The sequence below is a fragment of the Amaranthus tricolor genome, chromosome 1 (genome assembly GCF_026212465.1).
Source record: "Amaranthus tricolor cultivar Red isolate AtriRed21 chromosome 1, ASM2621246v1, whole genome shotgun sequence".
NCBI lineage: Eukaryota > Viridiplantae > Streptophyta > Magnoliopsida > Caryophyllales > Amaranthaceae > Amaranthus > Amaranthus tricolor.
In genome coordinates this window covers 34176432-34198946 of record NC_080047.1, presented here as the reverse complement: position 1 = coordinate 34198946, position 22515 = coordinate 34176432, and the positions used below count along the sequence as shown (strand labels likewise).

The 22515-nt window shown below is 35.7% G+C and overlaps 1 protein-coding gene across 2 annotated transcripts; it reads right to left on the bottom strand.

Annotated features, from left to right (window-relative positions):
• Window positions 1–13168: 13168 nt before the first annotated feature.
• LOC130809505 (probable methyltransferase PMT3) lies at window positions 13169–20703 on the bottom strand. Of its 2 annotated transcripts, XM_057675318.1 has the most exons (9): window positions 20555–20692; window positions 19713–20205; window positions 18336–18684; window positions 17871–18035; window positions 17597–17779; window positions 16603–17197; window positions 14957–15069; window positions 14633–14853; window positions 13169–13891 (listed from the first exon to the last, which is right to left on the bottom strand). In XM_057675318.1, the coding sequence occupies exons 3-9, from the start codon at window positions 18588–18590 to the stop codon at window positions 13573–13575; spliced, it is 1851 nt and encodes a 616-aa protein (XP_057531301.1). In that variant the 5' UTR covers window positions 18591–18684; window positions 19713–20205; window positions 20555–20692; the 3' UTR covers window positions 13169–13572. The 2 variants fall into 2 exon arrangements, with proteins under 2 accessions (XP_057531301.1, XP_057531291.1); XM_057675308.1 differs by lacking the exon at window positions 19713–20205 and having other exon boundaries at window positions 20555–20703.
• Window positions 20704–22515: the final 1812 nt, after the last annotated feature.

The window sequence follows — 22515 nt, the reverse complement described above, 5'->3', positions numbered from 1 at the left end:
CTTTTTATTATTCTTAGTATCACTAACAAGAGTAAGGTTACCTACATCAGTGGCGGAGCTACCGTAGAGCCTACGGGGTAGCGTGCTCCTAGGTTTTTTTTAAAAAAAATTCAAAGTAAACTTTTCTATTGGTAAGAGTAAAAGCGTAAAATTTATACCGAAGTCTTTTGATAATAAATACTTCCTTATTTTAGTAATTTTGTCTTATTTATTTATTTTATCTTATTTTTTTAATTAGGTCAGTTGATTTACTTTGTTTCATTTCTTTTTATGGTATATCATATTTAAAATTTAATAAGGGTAAAATAGTTGTTAATTTTACAAATGAAACTTTATCGAAATTTCGCCTTTTAATTGGTACTCCTGAGACTCCGAACCCTGAATCCGCCACTGACGTACATCCAACCCCACAAACCGCACCCTAGGTGAGAGCAATTTAATGCTTTTGGTGATGGAATGCATCTGTTGTTGTACAATGACATTTACATTTGTCCATCACATATATAGTTTCAAGCTAGAAATCGCTGATTTACTTCTTAAATTTCTCCTCCTTTTTCTTGAGAGGATAATGGAGATATATTGCAGTCTTAGCATCTATCTTAAGGAAAGCATAATAGTAAAAATGTAGCTGTAGCAAATAAATTGATGAAGTAACTCATGTTCACAAAGGCGCTGAAAAAGAGCCTACTGTATACCAGTATATAGTCAAGTAGAGAAAACAAAATGCTATAAATGACCATGTAAAAGTGAAAATCAAAGGATTTAGTATTATACCATGTCCAATTTTCTCTGATTTAGAAGCAGCAGTCGAGAAGGCCTTGATCTGTACATAATATAAAGCACGCCCCTTGAACCGAATTATGGGTGTTCTTGAACACCTTAATTTGCCTAAGTGTGATAACCAAAGGCTTGAACAATGATGAGTTGAATGATTCCACAACAATGCACAGAAACAAACTTCAAGATTCTGATTCTTGATTTTTCGGTTGATGAACTGCGTACCTATGGCTGTACTCAACTCCTTCGTATCTTGGACAATGCAATCCAAGGATTAACTAACTTGTAGAATGCAGGATAAACTTTGAATTTGTGTGACTAACAAATCAAAGGTTTGAATATATGACTAACATTCACTCAACAAAACAGACAATGTTTTGAAGAAAAAAACAAATGTGTTTTATTTCTGAAAATCTCAAAACTGGTTTCTTGAGGCTGGTTCAGTGCTGCGTTTTGTGTTCTGTTTGGGTCAATTTCATTCCATTCCATTGTCATCACTTTGGGGAAAATTAAGGCGTGCAAGCAACCCCTTAATTTGGTTCAACTTGGTATCATAGCTTTGTCCACGAAGAAGGGAAAGGTATTACAGAAGGGAAAATACAAAATCAGAGAATTTCAGATTCTGTCAGTTTTTAAGGTCTGAAACTTGATCGTTTTGGAGGGTGTTTTGTGGGATTTTTTTGAAAAATATGAGAAAACTACAATACGGGAATAATCTGTGTTATCCTTTCATTAACTCCAACCAATATTTATATAATACAAGATAGTAACCATAGAATTAGTAAAAAAACCGTCACCAAACCGTCACCAAAGATAATGAAACTGCTGAAAGTGTGATAATGTAACCGTCACCAAATATACCAAACCGTCACCAAAGATAATGAAACTGCTGAAAGTGTGATAATGTAACCGTCACCAAATATCTGATGTATACCGCGGAGTGCACATATCCTCAATAAAATGGTATTACATAATTTTCTTCATTGAGGGGGTGAACTTTTGGCTTTGGAATTATTAGATTTGGTGGAGTAGTGAAGGAGATATGTATGTTTCTTTTCGCACTGCGAAAATTGATCAATTCTCTGTACCTGGGTAAGTTGTCTTCGAAAAAGTATCAAGATTCCTTCCTTTGGCCTTCATTTTCCATCAAATTATCAGTCAATATCCTATATTCATTAAACCACATCATTTTTTCACTTTTACATACGTTTTATAGGTTTCTTGAATGACCCATTCATTGTCTTTTGCAAAAATACAGAATAGTTGAAGTTTCTTTTGTCTTCTGTGTCTTATCTCTTCATTGTTCACTTTTTGAGTCTTTTTCATTGTTTCCTTTTTTTCAAATTGATTCTTTTTGAGTCTAGTTTTTGGTGGGTCTTTTTGTGTAGTCATTGAAGCTGTGAAAAAAAAGATGCGCAAGTGTTTTTGACCAAAGGTCACAGAAACAGTTCAGACTGTAAGTGTGTAGTAAAATTTTAAACCACATAATATTTTTGAGTAATTCCTATTTGGGGTGTTTATAGACATCTTGGGGTGTGTTTTCACCAAGTTTCATCAGAATTGGAGTTGGTTTGGTTGGGTACACAGTATCAAATATGAGACACACAGAATCTGATTTTGTACTGTGTGAATGTCTGAGTTTCTGATTTTTGGTGCACAATTTTTTTTTTCAAAACCTTCGTTTCTTTTCTTTTCTGTTCTTTCTTTATCTCACCCTTTATTGAGTCTGGAAGATGAAATCATTAAAGTTAAACATGAACGAGTATATAGCATTTGATAAACTAGAACATGCATTAGAGGATATAATCAAGCTACAATCATTAGAGGATGAGGAAGCCGATCTTGAAGAGTTAAAGGAGTTTATGAACAACTAGGGTATTGGGTGCAAGTTGATAATTTGCAGGAACCATTGAGGAATGTTTGGGGACAAATATATGGATTAAAGAGGGAAATGTGGCGTTCTCATGGAAAGAGAACATTTCAAAAAAAATTGCAAAAGCAACATGGTGACTCAAAATTGGTGATTGTTCATGAGTAAGATCCTTATGTTAATCCGCCTAGGGTTAAAGTTGAGATCATTCCCAAGCATGTTGAGGAACAAACATCATGGACTCTTTCTCATGATGATCTTCAAGAACCAAATGATGAGATTGCTTCCAAACAAGAGGAACTTGACTTGTATTCAAGTGTGGCTCCCATCTATGATGAATATCCAGAACCATACCATGAAGAGGGTAGTGAAGGAGATGTTGAAGCACCTTGTGGTGAGATGTTGAAGCTCGGGAAGAAATGGTTGAAAAATCTTGTGTTGAGAGTGTTAATGATCTTGAAGAGGTGGTTGAAGCATTTTTTGTGGAGATGATTGATGATCTTAAAGGAGATGTTGAAGCACCTTTTGTTGAGGTTGTTGAGACACCTTGCACGGAAGATGTTGGTTCTATACTAGAGTGCTTGGAAGTGGTTCATTCTCATCCAAGATTAGAGGTTGATTTACAAGTTGAGCAACCAAGGAGGCTTAAGTTTGTCAAGGTGGATTTTGTGCTTGAAAAATCACTTTTAGTAGATTACGTTCATGTGGTGAGATTTGTTGAGTTCAACCCTACAAAAATTCGAGGTCGAATTTTTTCTAAGAAGGGGAGGATGCAACAAGTTGATCATTGTTTTGGTAATACAAGCAAGTTAATCTTCTTGGTGAGCTTGTTTAATATATGGATTTGGTTCATTATGCAAATGAGGACAAAATCATTTATCCTTACATGTATGATGATTATATGGAAAATTGGTTCCTAAGTTAATGATAGTTTGTGAGGAATTATTGAAGCAGTCATAGGCTGTTGGTTTCTCAAGTATACAAGTGCAGCATAAATGTTTCTGTTGGGAAGAAAACATACCTGAAAATTTACGGTGGTAATGTGGATGGTTGCCCAGGTTATTCATGGACCATTTTTGGACATCCATACAGCAGCTGTTGGTTTTTAAAGAAGTATTGTCCAGATGGTGCTATGAGACAGAGCAGGGCACATATATCAGGCAACTTCAGCTTGGCCTATTTTAATTTTGGACTGTTGTGCAGAAAGGTTTATTAAGATAACAGAACAGTGCGTGCAATGCAGATCAACACCAATCAGAAAATTAAGAGTTCCACAGCAGCTTTGGTTGATTAATCAGCAACAGCAAGTAGCTGTTCAGGCGTGTTCAGATTAGTAGATGCAACACAGAACAGTGCAACACAATAGCTCAATGTCCATCAGCAACAGTGACTCAGCAAGCAGTGTTCTGTGCAAGATCAATGGTTTGTTATGCAGCAATGTGAACAAGGTCTGGCTGATTATTTGCAGCAGCTGATTATTTGGAGCGAGTCGGGGAAAGTCAAGAATTGAGGACAATTCTTTTCTAAAAGGGAATTTGCACCATGTTTGACATGATGCAGGTTTTGAACCAAATATGCAAGGCACACATGGCTCAAATGCAGACCCAAAATTAATTCCTAATGCTAAGGGAAGTGTGGAAGCTGATAATACAATTTATTATCTAGCAAAACTCAACAAAAACACAGCAGGATTCACAAACTACACCAAACAACCAGTTCTGTCAGTGTTTGGTAGAATCTGCCGACCAGCCTATCTTGCAAGGGTTTTTCAGAGCTAACCCACGCACCTTGGAGGACATAGATAGTAGAAATAGAATTTCTATACACGGAACTTTCCATCAATACCTTAAGTGCCTCCTAGAAGTCACATAAGACCCACAAGAAATGGGGCTGAAGGTCGTGTAGTCAGCAGACCTTTATTTTCATTGTTTTGCTATTTTAAGTGTGCACATTTTTGGCACATGACCTATTATAGCCGCTATAATTAGTTAGCTCATTTCCTTGTAATGTTAGGCGTGTTTTGATTGCTCCCTAGGCTTATAAATAGGAAGCCTTAGGCATTGTAATGAGGAGATCTCAGATTTCATAAATAAACGACATTTTGTTTTTCTTTCAAACATTGATTACTTGAGTTCCTGAGTGTTAGTCATACACTCGAACCTTTGAATTGTTAGTCATACAATTTCAAATTTTATCTTGCATTCCACAAGGTAGTCAATCCTTGGGTTGCAATATCAATTACATGAAGGTGGGGAGTGAAGCCATTGGAGTGTAATCCATCAGCCTGAAAATCAAGAACTGGTTTCTTAATGCTGGTTCTGTGCTGTGTTTTGTGTTCTGTTCGGGTCAATTTCATTCCAATCCATTGTCATCACTTTGGGGAAAATTAAGGCGTGCAAGCAATCTCTTAATTTGGTGCACCCCTGTACATCCTAACACAATTAAAATTATCAAAGAAGATAAAAGAATGCGTTTTTAAATATGTATAGAGACAAAAACAAAGGCACAATAATAACAATTTCCCGAAAAATTAGTTTCACATTGTAGTCAATACTATTGTCTAGATACGAGCTTTGACGAGTACGACTCAAGCAAGTCCCAATCGATCATAGCAAGTACAAGGGGTGTAGTTGGATACTTGGATTAGTGTACATGCTCATTGTAGAGCGGTCTCGGACATTTTAGGTGCTCTGAGCGAAAATTAAAATACAAATGTGTATATTTCAGATTTTTTTTTAAAATATCATTGAGAAAGAATATTTTTTTTTCCGATTAAACAAGATACTTTTTTGCTTATTTAACCCAATTAACCAATGTATAACAACAAATTAACAATATTTTTATACCTAAATTCACTGATTATCTCTGGAACATAAAATACCAAACAATACCAGCTAATCATTCACTAAAATAATAATTAAAAAAACATTACCATGAAGTCATTAACAAGGTAATAAGTAACTATTTGTGAAAATTAATAACATAAATCATACAATTGACTCACAAGTATTAATCTTTTAAATAAAAATAATATGTTTTATTATATTTATATAATTAAAAAAGTGTATACATTAAAAATTTTGGGCTCTTAAAAAAAGGGGGTCCTGAACCGTCACTCATGCAGCTCTAGCTACATAGTCGGTCCTGTGCTCACACAATCTTATTTTTATTTATTACAGGATAAACTTGAAAAAATATTGGAGCTAAGTAAGATTCAATCTCAAGACCTTGACTAAATAAGACAATAATTACTACAATTGTGAAAATACCTAATTCTCTAGCACAATCGTCTTGTTAAAGTGCTTGAAATTAAAGTGGATGAAAAAGCAATAGTGTATTTGATTATGTTATCCAAGCTGGTTTAGCAAGTTGCAAAACTAACTTGACAATAAGCATACTCATACTTTTCAAATTCCTTCAAATAGCTAGTTCCTTAATGCATGCCTACAAATAATTCCCCAATCACCTTTTATATCTCCACAATCAACCAAAATAATAACCCTAGTCACCATTTAAAACCTTCAATCTCTTAATAAGCTTTCTGTTGGAGTTTGTTATGACTTGAGTGCACCATAATGCACATTAATATGTGTATGTTGGTGGATGATGCATTAAAGATACGTTAATTGTGAAGTGAGTGAAGCAAAGGGAAGCTACATGCGTTGTATGCTGCTTGCTGTTTTTGTGAAGATCAGAATGCTTCTCATATGCCCGATTGTCCTCCCCTCACAGTTGCTCAACCAACACCAATTTAACTCGACCAGGTCGAGTGAGAAACAGCTCAAGACGCTATTTTGTTCTCCGACTTTTTGTTGTCAATAACTTCCATTCCTCGTGTTAGACCATCTGTAGCACTCATATGTACAGCCCTAACTCGATTATTTCCTAATAACTGTTGTACCTTACAAGTCACATTAATTGGTTGACCAAAAGTATCTCGACCCTTAACTACTAGAGCATTGTAAATATTGGGCATCTTACCTAGAGGAAAATCTACGTCCAAAATCGAACCAATAATTTGAGCGGTACGCCCCAATTTTTTTTTTTCAAGTGCAGAAACCCTAGAACCAGAAGTAATAGGATTGAATGTCATAATATATAGTTAAAATATGTCAAAAAGTTTTGCGAAAATGAAAATTATCGAATCCAAAAAAAAATGACCAATAGCAAGTTGGTCGATTAATTAAATAAGAAATACGAGTTAGCAATCCATTTTGTTGGTACCATCCAAATGAATCAAATTCAAGCCACCGATTTTCAAAATACCGAACAAATAGATGACCAAAAATCCTTAGAAAGTCTTTTATTTGCCTATCATTCCAGACAATCCTTTCTATATTATCTACAGAAATCGAACCTCAACTCTAAACTCTATTTTTTTATGATTCATTATTTCTATCGAACTGGGACCTAGTTCGTATTTAGTATATAGATTTATTTCAAGAGTAAATTTCGAATTATTTAATTCGTTCCATTTAAATGGGGACAAAGAAGTTAATAAATTAGAAACCTAAAGAACAAATAGGAATTCTCTTATCCCATTCAGAAGGACCTCATTTCATAATTATCTATGACTATTTATATGTCTCTATCACGACTATTTGATGAAATGTGGAAGGAAGTGGGGTAAATGGCCGATACTACTGAAAGGATTGCTCTTTGGATAATAGGTACTGTAGCTGGTATTGTTGTGATCGGTTTACTAGGTATTTTCTTTTATGGTTCATATTCTGGATTAGGTTCATCGTTGTAGTAATTGCATGAACCGAGGCATAGATATGAAAGTATAAGAACTTAACGGAACCTTTCTTTTCCCCTTGAATTTGACAAACAAAGAAGGGGGAGGTCCCATTGAATTCTTTTTTTAATTATCATAACTTTAGTCAAAAAATTTTGTATAAATGAAAAAATGACCCCCTTTCTATATTTTTGGAAAATTTAATTAGTCATTTCGAACATATATTCCTCCATAGTACTTATTGATCGTTCATAAATTGCTTGAAAAACGAAATCTCATTTTCTTTTCAATCTACTCTACGCAATTTCCTATTTCTATTATTTTATTAATTAATAATGTCATACTCTTGCAGGCTATTTGGAAGACATATCATAAAGGTAGTAGGATACAACTTTATGTGGAGTCATACTCTCTCCTATTCAACCTAAGTGTTCCATTTTTTTATTGAGTCAAGTCACCCTAAATGTCTCATTTTTATTTTGGATATGTTAGTTTTACCAAGTTACCTTTACTAAACTTAACCTTTTCACACATTTACACTTATTAACTCTATTTTGCCCCTATTAAAATTTTAAAAACTACAATCTTTCTTTTACATGTGGTCCTATTTGACCACCTAAAAAATAGTAAAAAGTTAAATGGGACACATTGGATGAATAAGAAAGAATATTTTCAAAGTTGATACAATTTTCCATTTATTTGATTGTTAACAATTAAAAAGTTTATTGATGAAAGTGACTCGAACTTGAGTCTCATCAATAGGAAAGATGAATCAAGGTGGCTAAAAATGAGGTTTTGTCCAGTGAGCAAAAGCCTAGTTGGTTAAAAATGAATTTTCCAGAGTGAAAAGCCGAGTCAGCATCCATGGGGCTTGGAAGACAGCCAACTCGGCTGTAGTTTCTGACATGTTGCATGTTTTTTCAAGAGGCTGAAGTCGACTCGGCGGCTGGAGGTGTTCTGTGCCAACTGAGTCGGCGGGAAGTGCGTGCAGGAGCAATTGCTTTTTTCTCACCCGTTTTGGCCGGTTACATGTTTTGTAATTAAGAAAATAACTTATTCTATTAGGGATTAATATAAAAACCCCTCATTTTAGGGTTAGAGTTTTTCACACAAATACAAGAGACATAAGTGCGCCATTGGAGAGAATTCGTAATTCATCTTTGTAAATCTTCTAGTTCATAGTGAAATAGTTCTTTCACGATGCTGGTGGATGTAGCTATCACATTGATAGTGAACCACGTTAATCTCTGGTGTTATTTCTTGTTGTTTGCATTGAGCTTCTTTATTGTTTCATGATTGTTTTCGATTTTACTTTTGTTGTCGTACAATAATTGGTATCAAGTGCTCAGATTTGTTAAGTCTGAGAAGTCTAAAAAGAAGAAGGGGTTTAACAAGGGCAATAATGTTGGGTCGGGTGCTAGCAACGACAATGAGGGATCTAGTAAAACTACTGGTAAGGCCTGTTATTACTGTAGAACCGGGTCACTTTAGGGCTAACTGTACGGTGAGGAAGGGCATGTCCAAAGCTGCTATAGTTGAGGAAAAACCGATGGAGAGCTACAATTCAAAGGAAGACTAGGTCCATAAGATTGAGAACTAGTGATGGGCAGAGGTTGACTTTGACTAGGATGCGGCATGTCCCTGCTTTGGGGAAAAATCTTATTTCATTGGGTACCTTGGATGATTTGGGGTACAATGGTGTGTTTTCGAATGGGGAGTTTTCCATTTAAAGAGGTTTTGAGTTGGTACTTAAGGGCATCAAGAGGAACACCCTCTATGTCTTTGAGGGCGTCACACAATTTAGTTATGCGGTTTGCGCATTGGTGTCTCACCAGGAGATAAGATTTGACACCCTCTACTATCCGGGTTCAAGGTTGTCAACCTTGAATTTTGTGAGCATTGTGTGTTTGGGTAGAAACACAGGTCAAAGTTCAGCAGGGGTGCTCACATTACTGATGATGTGCTCGATTATATCCATTTAGATTGTTGGGGCCCATTTAGAGTTGAAGGTATGAGACGTTTCTGCTATTTTGTGTCATTTATTGATGACAAGTCCTGATACACATAGCTTAGGTTGTTTAAGTCAAAGTATGAGGCCTTTAAAGTTTTTAAGCAATTGATAGCTTTGGTGGAGAATCGACGGAGTAGGAAGATCAAAAAGCCACAAACAGACAATGGGCTAGTTTTGCAAAGAAGAGTTTAATCAGTTATGTGAAGATGAGGTTATTGGTCGGCATCATACGTAAGGATGACACCACAGCAGAACAGTGTTGCAGAGCTGATTAATCAGACACTACTAGAGAGAGTTCGATGCATGCTCTCTAATACGGGGCTTGGGAGGAAATACTGGAGTGAAGCTGTGATGAAAACTTGGGAGGAAATACTAGAGTGAAGCTCAGATATGAAATGGTAAGTTGCTTAGTTTCTCAAATTTGAATATTTTTGGTTATGTTGCATATCTTCATGTTAGTGATGGTAAGTTGGATCCACGAGTCAAGATGGAGTGTTATGTTGGGTACGGTGATGGTGTGAAGGGGTTAGGATCTATTCACCTTCGGAGAGTCGGGTCATTCTGAGTATGGATGTTACCTTTGATGAGAGCACCATGCATTCCAGGAAGAGCATAGAGTCTTCTTGTAATACCCCGGCCTCTTGGACCGATGTTGTCTACCTTGGAGACTATAGGTTGGCCCCACAGATCAACACAAGTCTTTCCAGCGCACTTTGGCCTCACTCGTGCGCGCCTAGGAAAACATCCCGAGAGGTCACTCATCCTAAGATTGCTCCCCCACCAAGCACGCTTAATTGTGGATTTCTTAGCAAATGGGCTCCCATGAAAAAAAGATGCACCTTGTTAATATGAGTAGTCTATCAATCCTTTTTAAAGCTAAATCTGGGGTATCACAATCTTATTTGGGGAAGGAAGGAAAGAACTTGCTACAGATAGATGGGATACTTGAGGTACATCAGTCAACCATTGTTGATCTACCTCGAGTACAATTTCTTGATGATGATACGATGGTTACAATGCTGGGTAATCCTGAACCTAAAGTTACTCCTACTTCTCCTAACTCTAGGGGGAGGGGGAAGATGGAGCAATCAAATCACAGGTCATTTAGTCAATCCGACACCATTCTTGAGAGACCTAGACGAGTTATCAAGAAGCCTATTAGGTTGATTGAAGAGATGGAGAGAAGAAATTTCTATGTTGAGGAGTTAACAAGTTATGCCTTGAGTGTAGCTAATGATTTAGAGTCATATGAACTTGCCACATATAAACAAGCAATTAGTTGTAGTGAGTTGGCGCAATGGCTTGCTGGAATGGATGAGGAGATGCAGTCTCTTTACAAGGACGAAGTGTGGGAGCTTGTGAGGGTACCGGAAGGGAGGAAGCTTGTAGGGGGCAAGTGGATTTTCAAGAAGAAAGAAGGTTCATTAGAAACAGAGAAAGTTCGTTTTAAGTCTAGGCTAGTTTCAAAGGGGTTCAGTCAAGTAGAAGGGGTCGATTCTGTGGAGATATTCTCATGTGGTTTGACATACTTCTATTCGAGTGTTATTGTCCAATGTAGCACACTATAATCTTTAGCTGGAACAGCTAGGTGTTAAGATAGATTTCGTCGATGATGATTTAGAGGAGGAGATCTAATGAAGCAGCCTAAGGGATTCGAGATTCCGAGAAAGAAGCACTATGCATGCAGATTGCTAAAGTCATTGTATGGACGTGAGCAATCCCCCTGACAGTGTACAGGAGGTTTGATTCTTTCATGGTTACGCATGGTTTTGATATGAACTCTTATGATTTTTGTGTGTATCATAGTATGTTTGATGATGGTTCCATGATTTATCTATTGCTATATGTTGATGACGTGCTGGTTGCCACTAAAAAGAAGAATGATATTGCAACACTAAAGGAGTTGCTTAGCTCGGAATTTGACATGAAAGACTTGGGTCCAGCTAGGAAGATTTTGGGTTTGGATCTTGACTCAGAAAAGCTACATCGAAAAGATTTTTATCTCGATTTGGAATGAGGAAATCAAAGCCTATAAGTACACCAACAATTGTGAGCTGTAAGTTGTCTTTGTCTATATCACATCAAACTGAGGATAAGTTAGCTTATATGTCTAGTGTTCCTTATGCCAACGCGGTTGGTTGTTTGATGTATGCTATGGTCTGTACTAGGCCAGATATTTCACACGCTATTAGTGTTGTGAGTAGGTTATGGCTCAACCTGGCAGGGAACACTTGCAAGGGGTGAAAAGGATATTTCGCCTATCTGAGAAGAACAGCTGATATTTGTCCTGTGTATGGAAATGGTAAGAAATGTTTGGTAACTGGGTATAGTGATTCTGATTATGCAGCTAAAGTGGATACCAGGAGGTCTATGACCGGGTATGTGTTCACTTTGGGTGGTTCTGTGGTTAGTTGGAAGTCTACATTGCAGTCTTCGGTTTCGTTGTCTACTACTGAAGCTGAGTACATGGCCTTAACTTCTGCTTCTGAGGAGTCAATTTGGCTTAAAAGCCTTGTAGGTGAACTGAGTATCGCACAAGATTTTGCTACGGTGTATTGTGATAGACTAAATACCATTTTCTTAGCTAGAGATCAAGGGCACCATGATCGGACCAAGCACTTTGATGTTAGGTATCATTTCTTACGCACTGATAAGAGGATTAAGGTAAAGATGATCGAGACTGCTGACAACCCAGCTAATTTCTTTACTAAGTCTATTCCATTTAGTATGTTTAAACATTGCTTAGACTTGCTAAATATTGATTAGTATGTGATGTAGTTGGCCCTTAGGGGCGGTTTTGGGAAGCTCCTGTTGTAGGCATGTTGGCCTTAAGGTGGAGCTTGCCCGGGGCTGGTGATGCAGGTGGAGCATTATGAGTTGTTATACTTGGATGGAGACGAGTATGTGATGGGTCTTGCTTGGAGACTTGTGGGGATGGGTCATGGTTGAAGACTTAACGAGATGTATGGTTAATGCATGAGTCTTACATCGGGTTTTGGCTTGAGATATGTTCACTATGTGCTGATGTGATCGTTTGCTGACTACGAGTTCTCGTCAATGTGGAGATTGTTGATGAAACTGACTCGAACTTAAGTCTCGTCAATAGGGAAGATGAATCAAGGAGGCTGAAAATGAGATTTTGTCCAGTGAGCAAAAGCCTAGTCGGCTTTTGTGTGGCCATGGAGAAAGACAAGTCATCAAGATTGGTTGCGATTGAAGGAATTTTTCAGAGGGAAAAGTCGAGTCGACGTCCATGGGCTTGAAGGACAGCAGTCGGCTATTGGTTCTGACATGCTGCATGTTTTTTTCCAGAGGCTGAAGCCGACTCGGCGGCTGGAGGTGTTTTGTGCCAGCTGAGTCGGTGTAAAGTGCGTGCAGGAGCAGTTGCGTTTGTCTCATCGATTCTAGCCGGTTATGTTTTGTAATTGAGCAAATAACTTTTTGTTGAGGATTAATATAAAAAACCCCATTCTAGGATTTAGAGTTTTTATCACAAATACAAGAGACATAAGCAAGCCATTAGAGAGAATTTGTGATTCATCTTTGTAAATTTTCGAGTTCATAGTCAAATAGTTCGTACTCGGTGCCGGTTGATGTAGCTAATACATTAATAGTGAACCACGTTAAGCTCTGATGTTATTTCTTGTTGTTTGCATTGAGTTTCTTTATTGTTTCATTATTATTTTCGATTTTGCTTCCACTGTCGCACAACAAAATACTTGACAGAGAATCTAAGAAAATCACGATTCACAAAAAGATGAAAGAAAGAAAATGGTAACGAATATCAGGGAAGATATATTAATCAAGAATTCTTATTAAACAAATTTATAATAATCAAATCCCCTCGTGTTCTTCAGCGTATAATGTCTTGTTACAATTTATAATGAATTTCCAAAATATTCTGCAAGTAAACCTCAAAATAATATCGAGGAAATAAACCAATATGAATTAGCCTATAGATGATCCTCTTATCCATAAGCTAATCTACTAAAACCTAAAGGGGTAACATTCTAGATGCCAAAAGAAACCAAAAAAGTGGTAAACTGATATAATTGAACAATCATAAGTTAATGCTACAGAATGCAACTTAAAACTGATTGCTAGCAGTGAGCCTCTCTATTCTGGGCAGATGAAATATGAAGGAGCACAGAGACACATAACCTTCAAGAGTATCACCTATTCTGAATCCTTGGAGTTCCGAGTTGGGAGCCACAGCTTCTTTTGAACGATAAACACGACTTCCTCCCCATCACCTGAATCTAAATTTGCACTGCCTGTTGCAACTGCCTCCCAATGCAAGGCTGACAAATACTTCTTTACAAAGTCCACTGCAGACTGTTTGTCTTGGATGATGATAAAGCCAGTAGGCCTGAGAATTCTATCCATCTCAAGTAGAAGATCCTCAGGGCTACAGCCTTTCTTCTCGATGTCAGAGATAATGTTCCAGGCATGGAGTAGATCAAAAGTCCGAGGATAGGTTGAGAAGGCCTCACACCTATCATTAATTCAAAGAAAATGCAATAATTAAACAGCATAATTTTCCTACCAGAATTAATGTTCAACTTCACAATCAACAGGCATGACTCAAGATTCATCACCTTAAGCCAAACAAGCCAAAGAAATGATGGAAGCTAAGTTTCACAGTAAGTTGGAGACTTCCTCTCACCTACGGATCACAATCAGAATGTGCTCTTTAAGCTCAGTTAAAGGTTTATTATGTTCCCCTTTCCCCTATAGAAAGGTACTACCCTATACCGGAGATCAGACAAGGCCTAAGTGTTACTGCTTAGTAGAGGTGCCGTGTGAGACTAATAAAAAGTGATGCACCAGAACTAGGAGGGATCAATCTCGTAGACAACTTTTTCACACAATTTGGAAGGTCGCAAATGGCGAGGAAAAAATATGTATGCGGCTCAAACACCACCAACAGGTTCAGATTTCAGACCTACATTTAAGCAACGCTTGATGGAGAGCTAAAAAAACAATTGCAATAAGGCATCAGAAACCACAAAACAGTACAGTTATGAGTCATAAGGGGACTGTTTAGAATCACTTCCAACCAAAACTTGCAAATCAGGAATGGTAACAGAAGACCTCAGACTAAGTAAAAAATAGCATATGCATATATTGGTCCACCTCTGGGCTCTAGCTTACTAGAAGTGTAATAGATCATACAATTAGTTCAGATCTGCGAAATTTCAAGCAAAAAAAGAAGGATCTCAGCTAATCTGCTTACCAGTTGTGAGCTGCTCCGATGAGCCCACGATCATATACCAGCTTAAGTGTGTTTGGTCCATCTTCAGGAACAACATTCATGACCCACAAATCCTTATCCTTCAAAGCAGCTGCAAATGATCCTAAATTAGCCTTCATATCCATCACATTCCTCAAAGTATCAGACTGGATCTTTGGACTTAATAGGTTCCAGTAGTTATCAACTCTCCGTGCCCACATTTCCTGCATAAAATATTGCAATTCCAAAAGTGAATAATATTTTCAGTAAATTCCCACTGGTTACGTCATAGCTATAGACTTATGGTGAATTAAGTGTTCCACATACAGTATCTTTCTCAAACATGTCACTTGAATAGCCAAAATCAGCCAGCCGAGGTGGAGGATTAGTCAACCTAGCCGGCCAAGGAGCCAATTCACTTCCACCAACCTTGTGGTCATCTGAAAATGAAAACGCCCAGTTGAGTATAACAGACAGTATGCAACAGGAGAGACGGTATTGCCTAAGAGATGGAATAAATACATCGAATATACACAAGCAAAAATAAACAAAAAGCTGGGGTATTTCAAAAGGCTTGATCCAACGGAAGTTAAAGTAATTTCAAGCAGATTACTGCATCAAACAACAAATATCAGAATCAGAAGCATAAGTTGCTGGTCTTCTTGTACTGTTTTAGTATGAGCAGGCTAAAAGACTTTTATGTAGTAGAGAAAGTTACGGGTTAAATATATGAGGGGGCAGGAACTACAATGTTCATTTACACAAGATTTTCCGTCATTACAAGCTCTCCTTGGCTTTGGTTGTTTTGTAAGAGTTTTCTTAATATCAATCAAGTCACTGGTTCAAGAGCTTAAGGGTTGGTGCATGAGCAAACTGAAGATTACCTGTCATTTTTCTTTCCATGTTAGTGTAGAATCAGGAAAAAAAAAAAAAAAAAAAAAAAAAAAAAAAAAAAGACGTAGAACAATAGTAACATGTATTTATGTATATTACCTCATAAATTGACAAAAAAGGCTAATCTTGGACCCTACATACAGCATGCCTTTTCATTTAAAGAAACTAAAGTAAGATTTAGCATAGGGAAAATTTTCAGATTAGAGTGTTAACAAAGAACAAGGATATTTGAATGTGGCAATGGGTGATGAGAAACAACAAATGCAGTTTGAATGAAACAATTGACCAATGGCCAAATGCGACACTGGAAGCTTCATAAGCACACATGTGCAAGACACAGTGAGGCTCAAGTCTCAACAAGTGTCACATGAATCGTTAATCTCCCCGTGAATCGCGAATCGAAAAAAGCAAACTATCGTTGGTTTTGGGCTATTTTCAACAACTTTGAGCGAATCCCAAATTCCAAAGGCAAATCAGCTGGTGAATTATGTTACAATTGTTTCAACAGTCAACAATCATCTCTTACACCAAGACAGTAGTAGCATTGATGTGCATAGCAAGTTACTAAAGAGAAATTTTCACGATACTTATCTACAAAAACAAAGATGCATATGATTGTACTAAGTACCAGGAAGTTAAGCTTATGAACCATACCATGAAGTTACAGGAGAGGGTGGCTAAACACACCCGACAGATACACAACCATTTTTAAAATTATTTGTTTGTTTTGCCAAGACAATCTACCATGAAGCTATTCGCCGAATGTGGAAACAAATAGAGGACTCGGGGGACAATGAAGAGTTCGAAGTCCGAATAACAAAGTATATTAGCATTAGACCAGGTGGAATAAAGTATTACCTTAGTTAACAAACGCTCACATTGATTTGTTTTGGTTCATGTTGTCGACTTCATATTGTCAAATTTAAGACTTATTAGTAGTTTATTACTGTTAAACAATAAAAGACTATTTGTTTGTGGGGAAGATCATCATTAAGTCAACATGAAAAAACATTTGATAAGAACAAGTTCAAGATATAAGAGAGGAACAAGAATATCAACAATTAGAAAAAAAAACTTACGATCAGAGTATGGTGTGATGCATGCTTTCATTGGCACGCCCAAAACAGCATCTGGATCATCATTTGATCTGCAAAGTGGAGGTTCAGTACCAGGAGGCCTTTGCATGTAGCAGTCATTATTCAAAGGCTTGACCCAAATGACTGTTTGATTTCTTTTAGCTGCTATTTTCCAACACATCCTCTCCACAAGAGCACTCATCTCTTTCCATATCCTAAGATCCTCCTCATCCTGTGCATATGCTTCTGGAGAAGAGTAGGCAAAATAGCCACCAGGTCTTAACACCCTATCTAACTCAAGAAGAAGTATACCATTCCTTTGAAGCCAATCAATTCTACATCGAGAGCAGTGAGCAAGCTCAAAAGACCTGCTAGGATATGGAAGCCTCTTTGTTCCTAGAACACCAAGATATGCTGGGATTCCTCTCTCCAAGGCAAACTGGATTTGATTCTGATGAACATCATTAGGTGCCAAGGACATAGCTATGACATCAGATGAGAGAAGATAACCACCAAAACTAGCGACACCACAGCCCACATCAAGAACAGTCCTCAGCCTGCCTCCATTGTTAATGACATTGCCTGAAAAGTTAAGCATCTGCCAATGGAAGATACATTTAGTCTCAGAAATAACTTCACTAACTTGTTTTCAATTCAGTGGGTTTATTCTAGATGATAGGAAAGAAGTAATCGCACAGTTAAACCAGCAATCACAACATTGCAATTGAACCATGAAGTCAAAAACAAAGTGAGCTTAGTTATTAAACCCATATTTTCAATATCTTAATCTAACATAAATAAAGAATTACAAAAAACTAAACAACAATCATATGAATCACGATCCAGCATGTGCTACTGGTTTATAAAGCCAAGCTAATGAATGTGGAACATCGCATAGTCGCTAAACGAGAGCAGAACACTTCCTATTTGTAATAAAAGCACACAATGACCAAAGAAAAGAAATTTATTTCTTCTATTCAGATATGATAAGACTTACATTGGCCATTGCAGCAATATATTTGTCAGCTCCATGATGAAAATGAGTACCTCCACCAGGAAATACAATTTTTTCACCTTTCACAACCATCCAGTTTTGATCCGACTTCTCATGTGCGAGGTGTGTGTGAGGAATATTTGCTTTCCAAACTTCATCTCTGCTTCTAGGCCATTTGATGGGAACCTATATAATAATTTGTATGAGTAAGTTTCCAAACTAAAAATTGAAATAAACTAATGCTATTTGAAATTAGAAATATAAATGGAATCCTCACTTTGTAACCATGTGGTGGTGGTATCAAGCAATTGTAGCGCCTTTCTTGAGGAGGGCAATGCCTTTCATAGTGTTCCATCAAAGACAAATCCAACTTCAATCTCAGCTGGTATATGAGATGTCTATCCAAACACGGAATCAATTCTGAATGTCGATCGTCGCATACCTTAAAGATCAAGGCAAAAAGAACAAAAAGGACAATATGAGATGTAGATATTGAGTTGATTTCTTTAAACTTTATTAATCATATTTAGCTATGACAGCTGCATATTAACTAAGAACTATCCTGTAAATAAATAAGGATAGGCCCTTTATTGATTCAAAATTAATTTTAACTTTTACTGAAGTATATCTAAATGGACACAAGCACACAATGTGAATGAAGAAATTCAAGTAACAAAACTTTAGCATGTAGATAGCCCATTAACATAGAAAAACATGTCTTGGTAGAATCAGAAAAACGTACAGGGAAGCTTTTTGCCATAATACCATCATCTGCATCTTCCTGGGAAAACTTGGAGGATGTATCATCTGCATCTTCATCCCCACCCCAACCGAATTTTCTCAAAGATTTGCTGCCATACTCTAAAGCTGCTGCACCACTATTTTGTGAACCAAAAATAGATCCCTGAAAAACATATAGAAAACCAAGGACCACTGCTACACCCACTAAGGCAGTGACAAAACGCTTCTTTTGTACTTCATCTGATCTCCCTCTCATTTTATAACCAAAAACTTCCCAAGTGAGTAATTAAAATTTTAACTTATTTTTATAAATCAGAGATCATGATCAAAGCACTCTACCCTTGTGTCCCCTGCACACACACACACACACACACACAAAGAGACATAATCAGATACATACAAGAGAAGTAGATGCGCCGAAACAATGAAAAGGCCCATTTTACAATTATAGATACACATACAAGAATGATTCACACTAAGAGTCAAACACACTAATCCAAACATAGAAAGAACAGGAGAGAGTAGAGTAGACAATGCACAATTTTCACTTTAATGCTGCTCATATCATTCCAAGGATAATCATCAACTGTGATAGGAGTATGATCCAAAATTTCTATAGATGTAACTCATCATCAAAAAATGCATAACTAGTGCATTAATATCAACATAGAGAAAAGCAAAACGTGCCCTAAGGCTGAAGATGACAAAGGATCTTGAGCCTATGCACAAAGCGCGGGGCAGGGGAACCATCCTTTTGCTCCTAGTAGAGACTGTCTTGCCCATGCATATAATATTGAGGCACCAAAGTGGGAAGGTAAAGGTTCCAATTCTGCCCTTTTGAGGCTTTATGTGTTTGTTTGCCCTTTTGGCTTCTACTTGAAATTGTCTTGCCCATGCATATTATAGTGTTAGATTTGTTTGACCTTGATCATCAGAAGCACACTCTTTTTCTTTTTTTTGGATAACACACTCTTTTTAACAATGCATCATGGTGCAAAAACAAATGCATCCGCAATGTAAAGGTATAAAACACAGTGTTGACAATGTTGCTACTGCAATCTCAACCGTTATTATGCACCAATTAAAGCATTCAGATCGTCTTCCTCTCTCCATAGTCCATACACAAGTAATAAACACAACGAACTCCATTTATGAAAAGTAATAATATACCCCAATAAAGCTACATTAGAAGTTAGAACAATGTTGACATAAAACAAGGTACACTGTACACCTAAATCACTCTAATTTAAACGCTTCTATCTGTCCACACAGAATAAGAGGCTCATAATTCAATTCTACTCGGTGCCTATCATACTTTTCAAAATTCACATGGGAGTTGTAAACACAAAAAGCTTATATGAGAGCATAATGATCTTACTCAAACTGAAAGGCAACATAGATGAGCTGCATCCAAGTCCTCAAAAATCATAGCATTAGGATCCTTTATCAGTCATGATAAATGTAGCAAGAGTATTAACTTAATAGATGATATACCAAACTAGTTATAAGATTGAGAACTGACATCTATCGTGCCCGTCCCATCACTTATTGTCACCGTGTCCGAGTGAGTTCAAGCTAGGACGTAATGGTTGAAGTTTCATTCACAACTTATCATGAAATGAAGAAGAAAACTTACTCAGTTCTCCCCTACTCGCAGTATTCGAGTCTTAAGTGTACCCCAAATCAGGTGGTCCTACTCCTACTTCCCCTCCGTATTTCGCATGACCAATTAAGATTTCCCAACATAAAGACTTATATCACATGTCACAGTTTGCACAAACAGTACGACTATTCCAATTTCCAAATATAGTAACCTTCCATACACGATCTCTCCATAGTAAATCAATCACTTTTCCATGTTTAATCCTTACCTGATAATAAAATCCTGAAAACTTAGCCATTCTCAGCAAAAGTAAAATATCAAGAACATCAACCCTTCTAAAGTTACTACAGAATACCAAAGCAACAAAAAGATCTTAATTAGATCAATTAAAACAATCACAGCATTCATTAAGCGATACCAATCGATATAGTAAAGAAATGTGAACCTCTAGATCTAACACTGAATTTAACATTAAGAAACTACAAACACTAGTAAATCAATGAGATTCAGATCTTACAAACCTCGGAATCGAGGTTACGAAATTAACAATCAACGAATAAGAAACAAAATCAATCGTGAAAACGTTGAAACAATGCTTAAAGAATATATTTTTTAACCTGATAGTTGTAGTGGATCTGAATTGGGGATTTGAACCCTACTCTAGATTCTTGCAGAGAAAAATTGAGAAAGTAGAGAGATAATAACAGATATATAAAGAAGGAAGTGTTTTTTGTGACAGAGAGTGTGAGTGTGAAAGAAAACTATGGAAGAGCGGAATATTTATTGGGACTTAATTAATTAATTCAAAAATAATAGAGTAGTAATATATTACAAATTGCAATATATTTTCTTTACGTAGTTCAGTGTACTAATTAAATTCTTAATATCTTTAATTATGTATAATAAAAAAATTATAAAATTAATATTAATAATCTTTGTTGGAGACAAATTAAATAAGATTTCGTTTGATTATATTTTAACTTATAGATTACGAATTAATTACAAATTAAAAATGATAAGTGAATAATGTAAATTTACTAATATTGCGACTAACTTGAAATAGAAAAAGTATTCCTTTCAAAAAATATTATTAATTATTAAATATTGAAAATTGTGGATCTAAGATCTCAGACGGACTCAATACTAGGTACTTTTGAGGTTTAATTATATTTGAACATTGTTTGATTAGCATTGGAATTTAATAACTATATAAATTTATCTTTTTAAGGAAATCTTTATATTAGTAGAAGTCATTTTCAATGAACAAAATTAATTATAATTAATAAAAATTAGTTATTATAAGAAAAAATCAATTATAATAATCAGTTTTAATCAGTACAATTCAGTTATAATATATAACTAAAAATCAATTACATCAATAACTTTTAATCAGTAAAAATCAGTTTAAATTAGTAAAAATTAAATTTTAATTAGAAAAAAATTAGTTTAAACTAGTAAAAATCATTTAAATTAGTAAATAATGTAAAATAAACAAGGCTTAAAATTCCTACAAGTTATAGAATTAACTTCGAAATTTTAGATTTCTATATTGTTGGTTTTTGTCAATCAAACACAATTATTCATTTGGGAATTCACGATTTCAAATGAAATAAAGTGCAACCAAACAATATTTGATATCAAAAAGGTTAAGGTGTGGGCTTTTACTTTACTATTGGCAGTATAATTTTAATTTTGATAAGTTATTACTGAAAATAAATATAATAAAAGTATTAAAATAAAATAAAAATAAATAGATAAAAAATATATACAAAAGATGAAAAAAGAAATTGGTTGTTGGTGAGTTTAGATGAAAGATGTAAGTTTATGTTATTTAAACTAAAGTGCAGCAAACGATTAAATTATACTCCCTCCTATTGACCTTAGGAGTTTCATTTGACTTTTTACGGATTTTAAGGAGAGTTAAAAATGGGGCCCTAAGGGTAGGAAAGAGAGTGGTATTATGGGTTTTTAATGTAAGGGAGGAAAATTAGTATGGACAATGGAAGGTATAATTGAAAATAGGATAAAGCTACTAAGGGCATAAAAATCAAAAATCCATACCAAAAATAGAAATTGGACAATTAAGATAACTTGACCATAAAAGAAAATAGGACATGTAAATTGAATAGGAGGGAGTATATGTTATAAATAGAAAATTTGACATATTAAAAGAGGTAATAAAGAGAGTATTATTAATAGAAATTAAGAGTAAATAAAGTACGCTCTAACAAATTATGGTTGTACTCTAATTTTCATTTATGTTTGCAGTGATATAGAAGCATGTATGTTTGCCATTGACCTTTTAAGTTAAGTTCATTGACTTTCACCTCAACCTTAACAATTGTTATTATGTTTGTTTACAAGTTTCTTATAAGAGCATGCGTTTGTATTGTATCTAAATAATTTTGTATCTTTATTGCAACTATTTTTCAAATTAAAATTTAATTTGTATCTATTATGAAATTACACTTAAAATTATCTTTCTGATTTAGCATATTAATCTCATTTATTTTATAATGTTATTCGTAGATTACGATTAGTCTAGTTTTTATCTTTCATATAATATACGTTAAAACAT

What these genes read in the sequence shown, in the direction of transcription:
- LOC130809505 (XM_057675308.1), bottom strand. Translation starts at nt 18,590, where the DNA reads ATGAGAGGGAGATCAGATGAAGTACAAAAGAAGCGTTTTGTCACTGCC. An exon ending in CACCACCACATGGTTACAAA is followed by an intron (nt 17,780 to 17,870) that starts GTGAGGATTCCA and finishes ATTATTATATAG; the next exon opens with GTTCCCATCAAATGGCCTAG. An exon ending in ATCGGAGCAGCTCACAACTG is followed by an intron (nt 13,892 to 14,632) that starts GTAAGCAGATTA and finishes AATTAATGATAG; the next exon opens with GTGTGAGGCCTTCTCAACCT.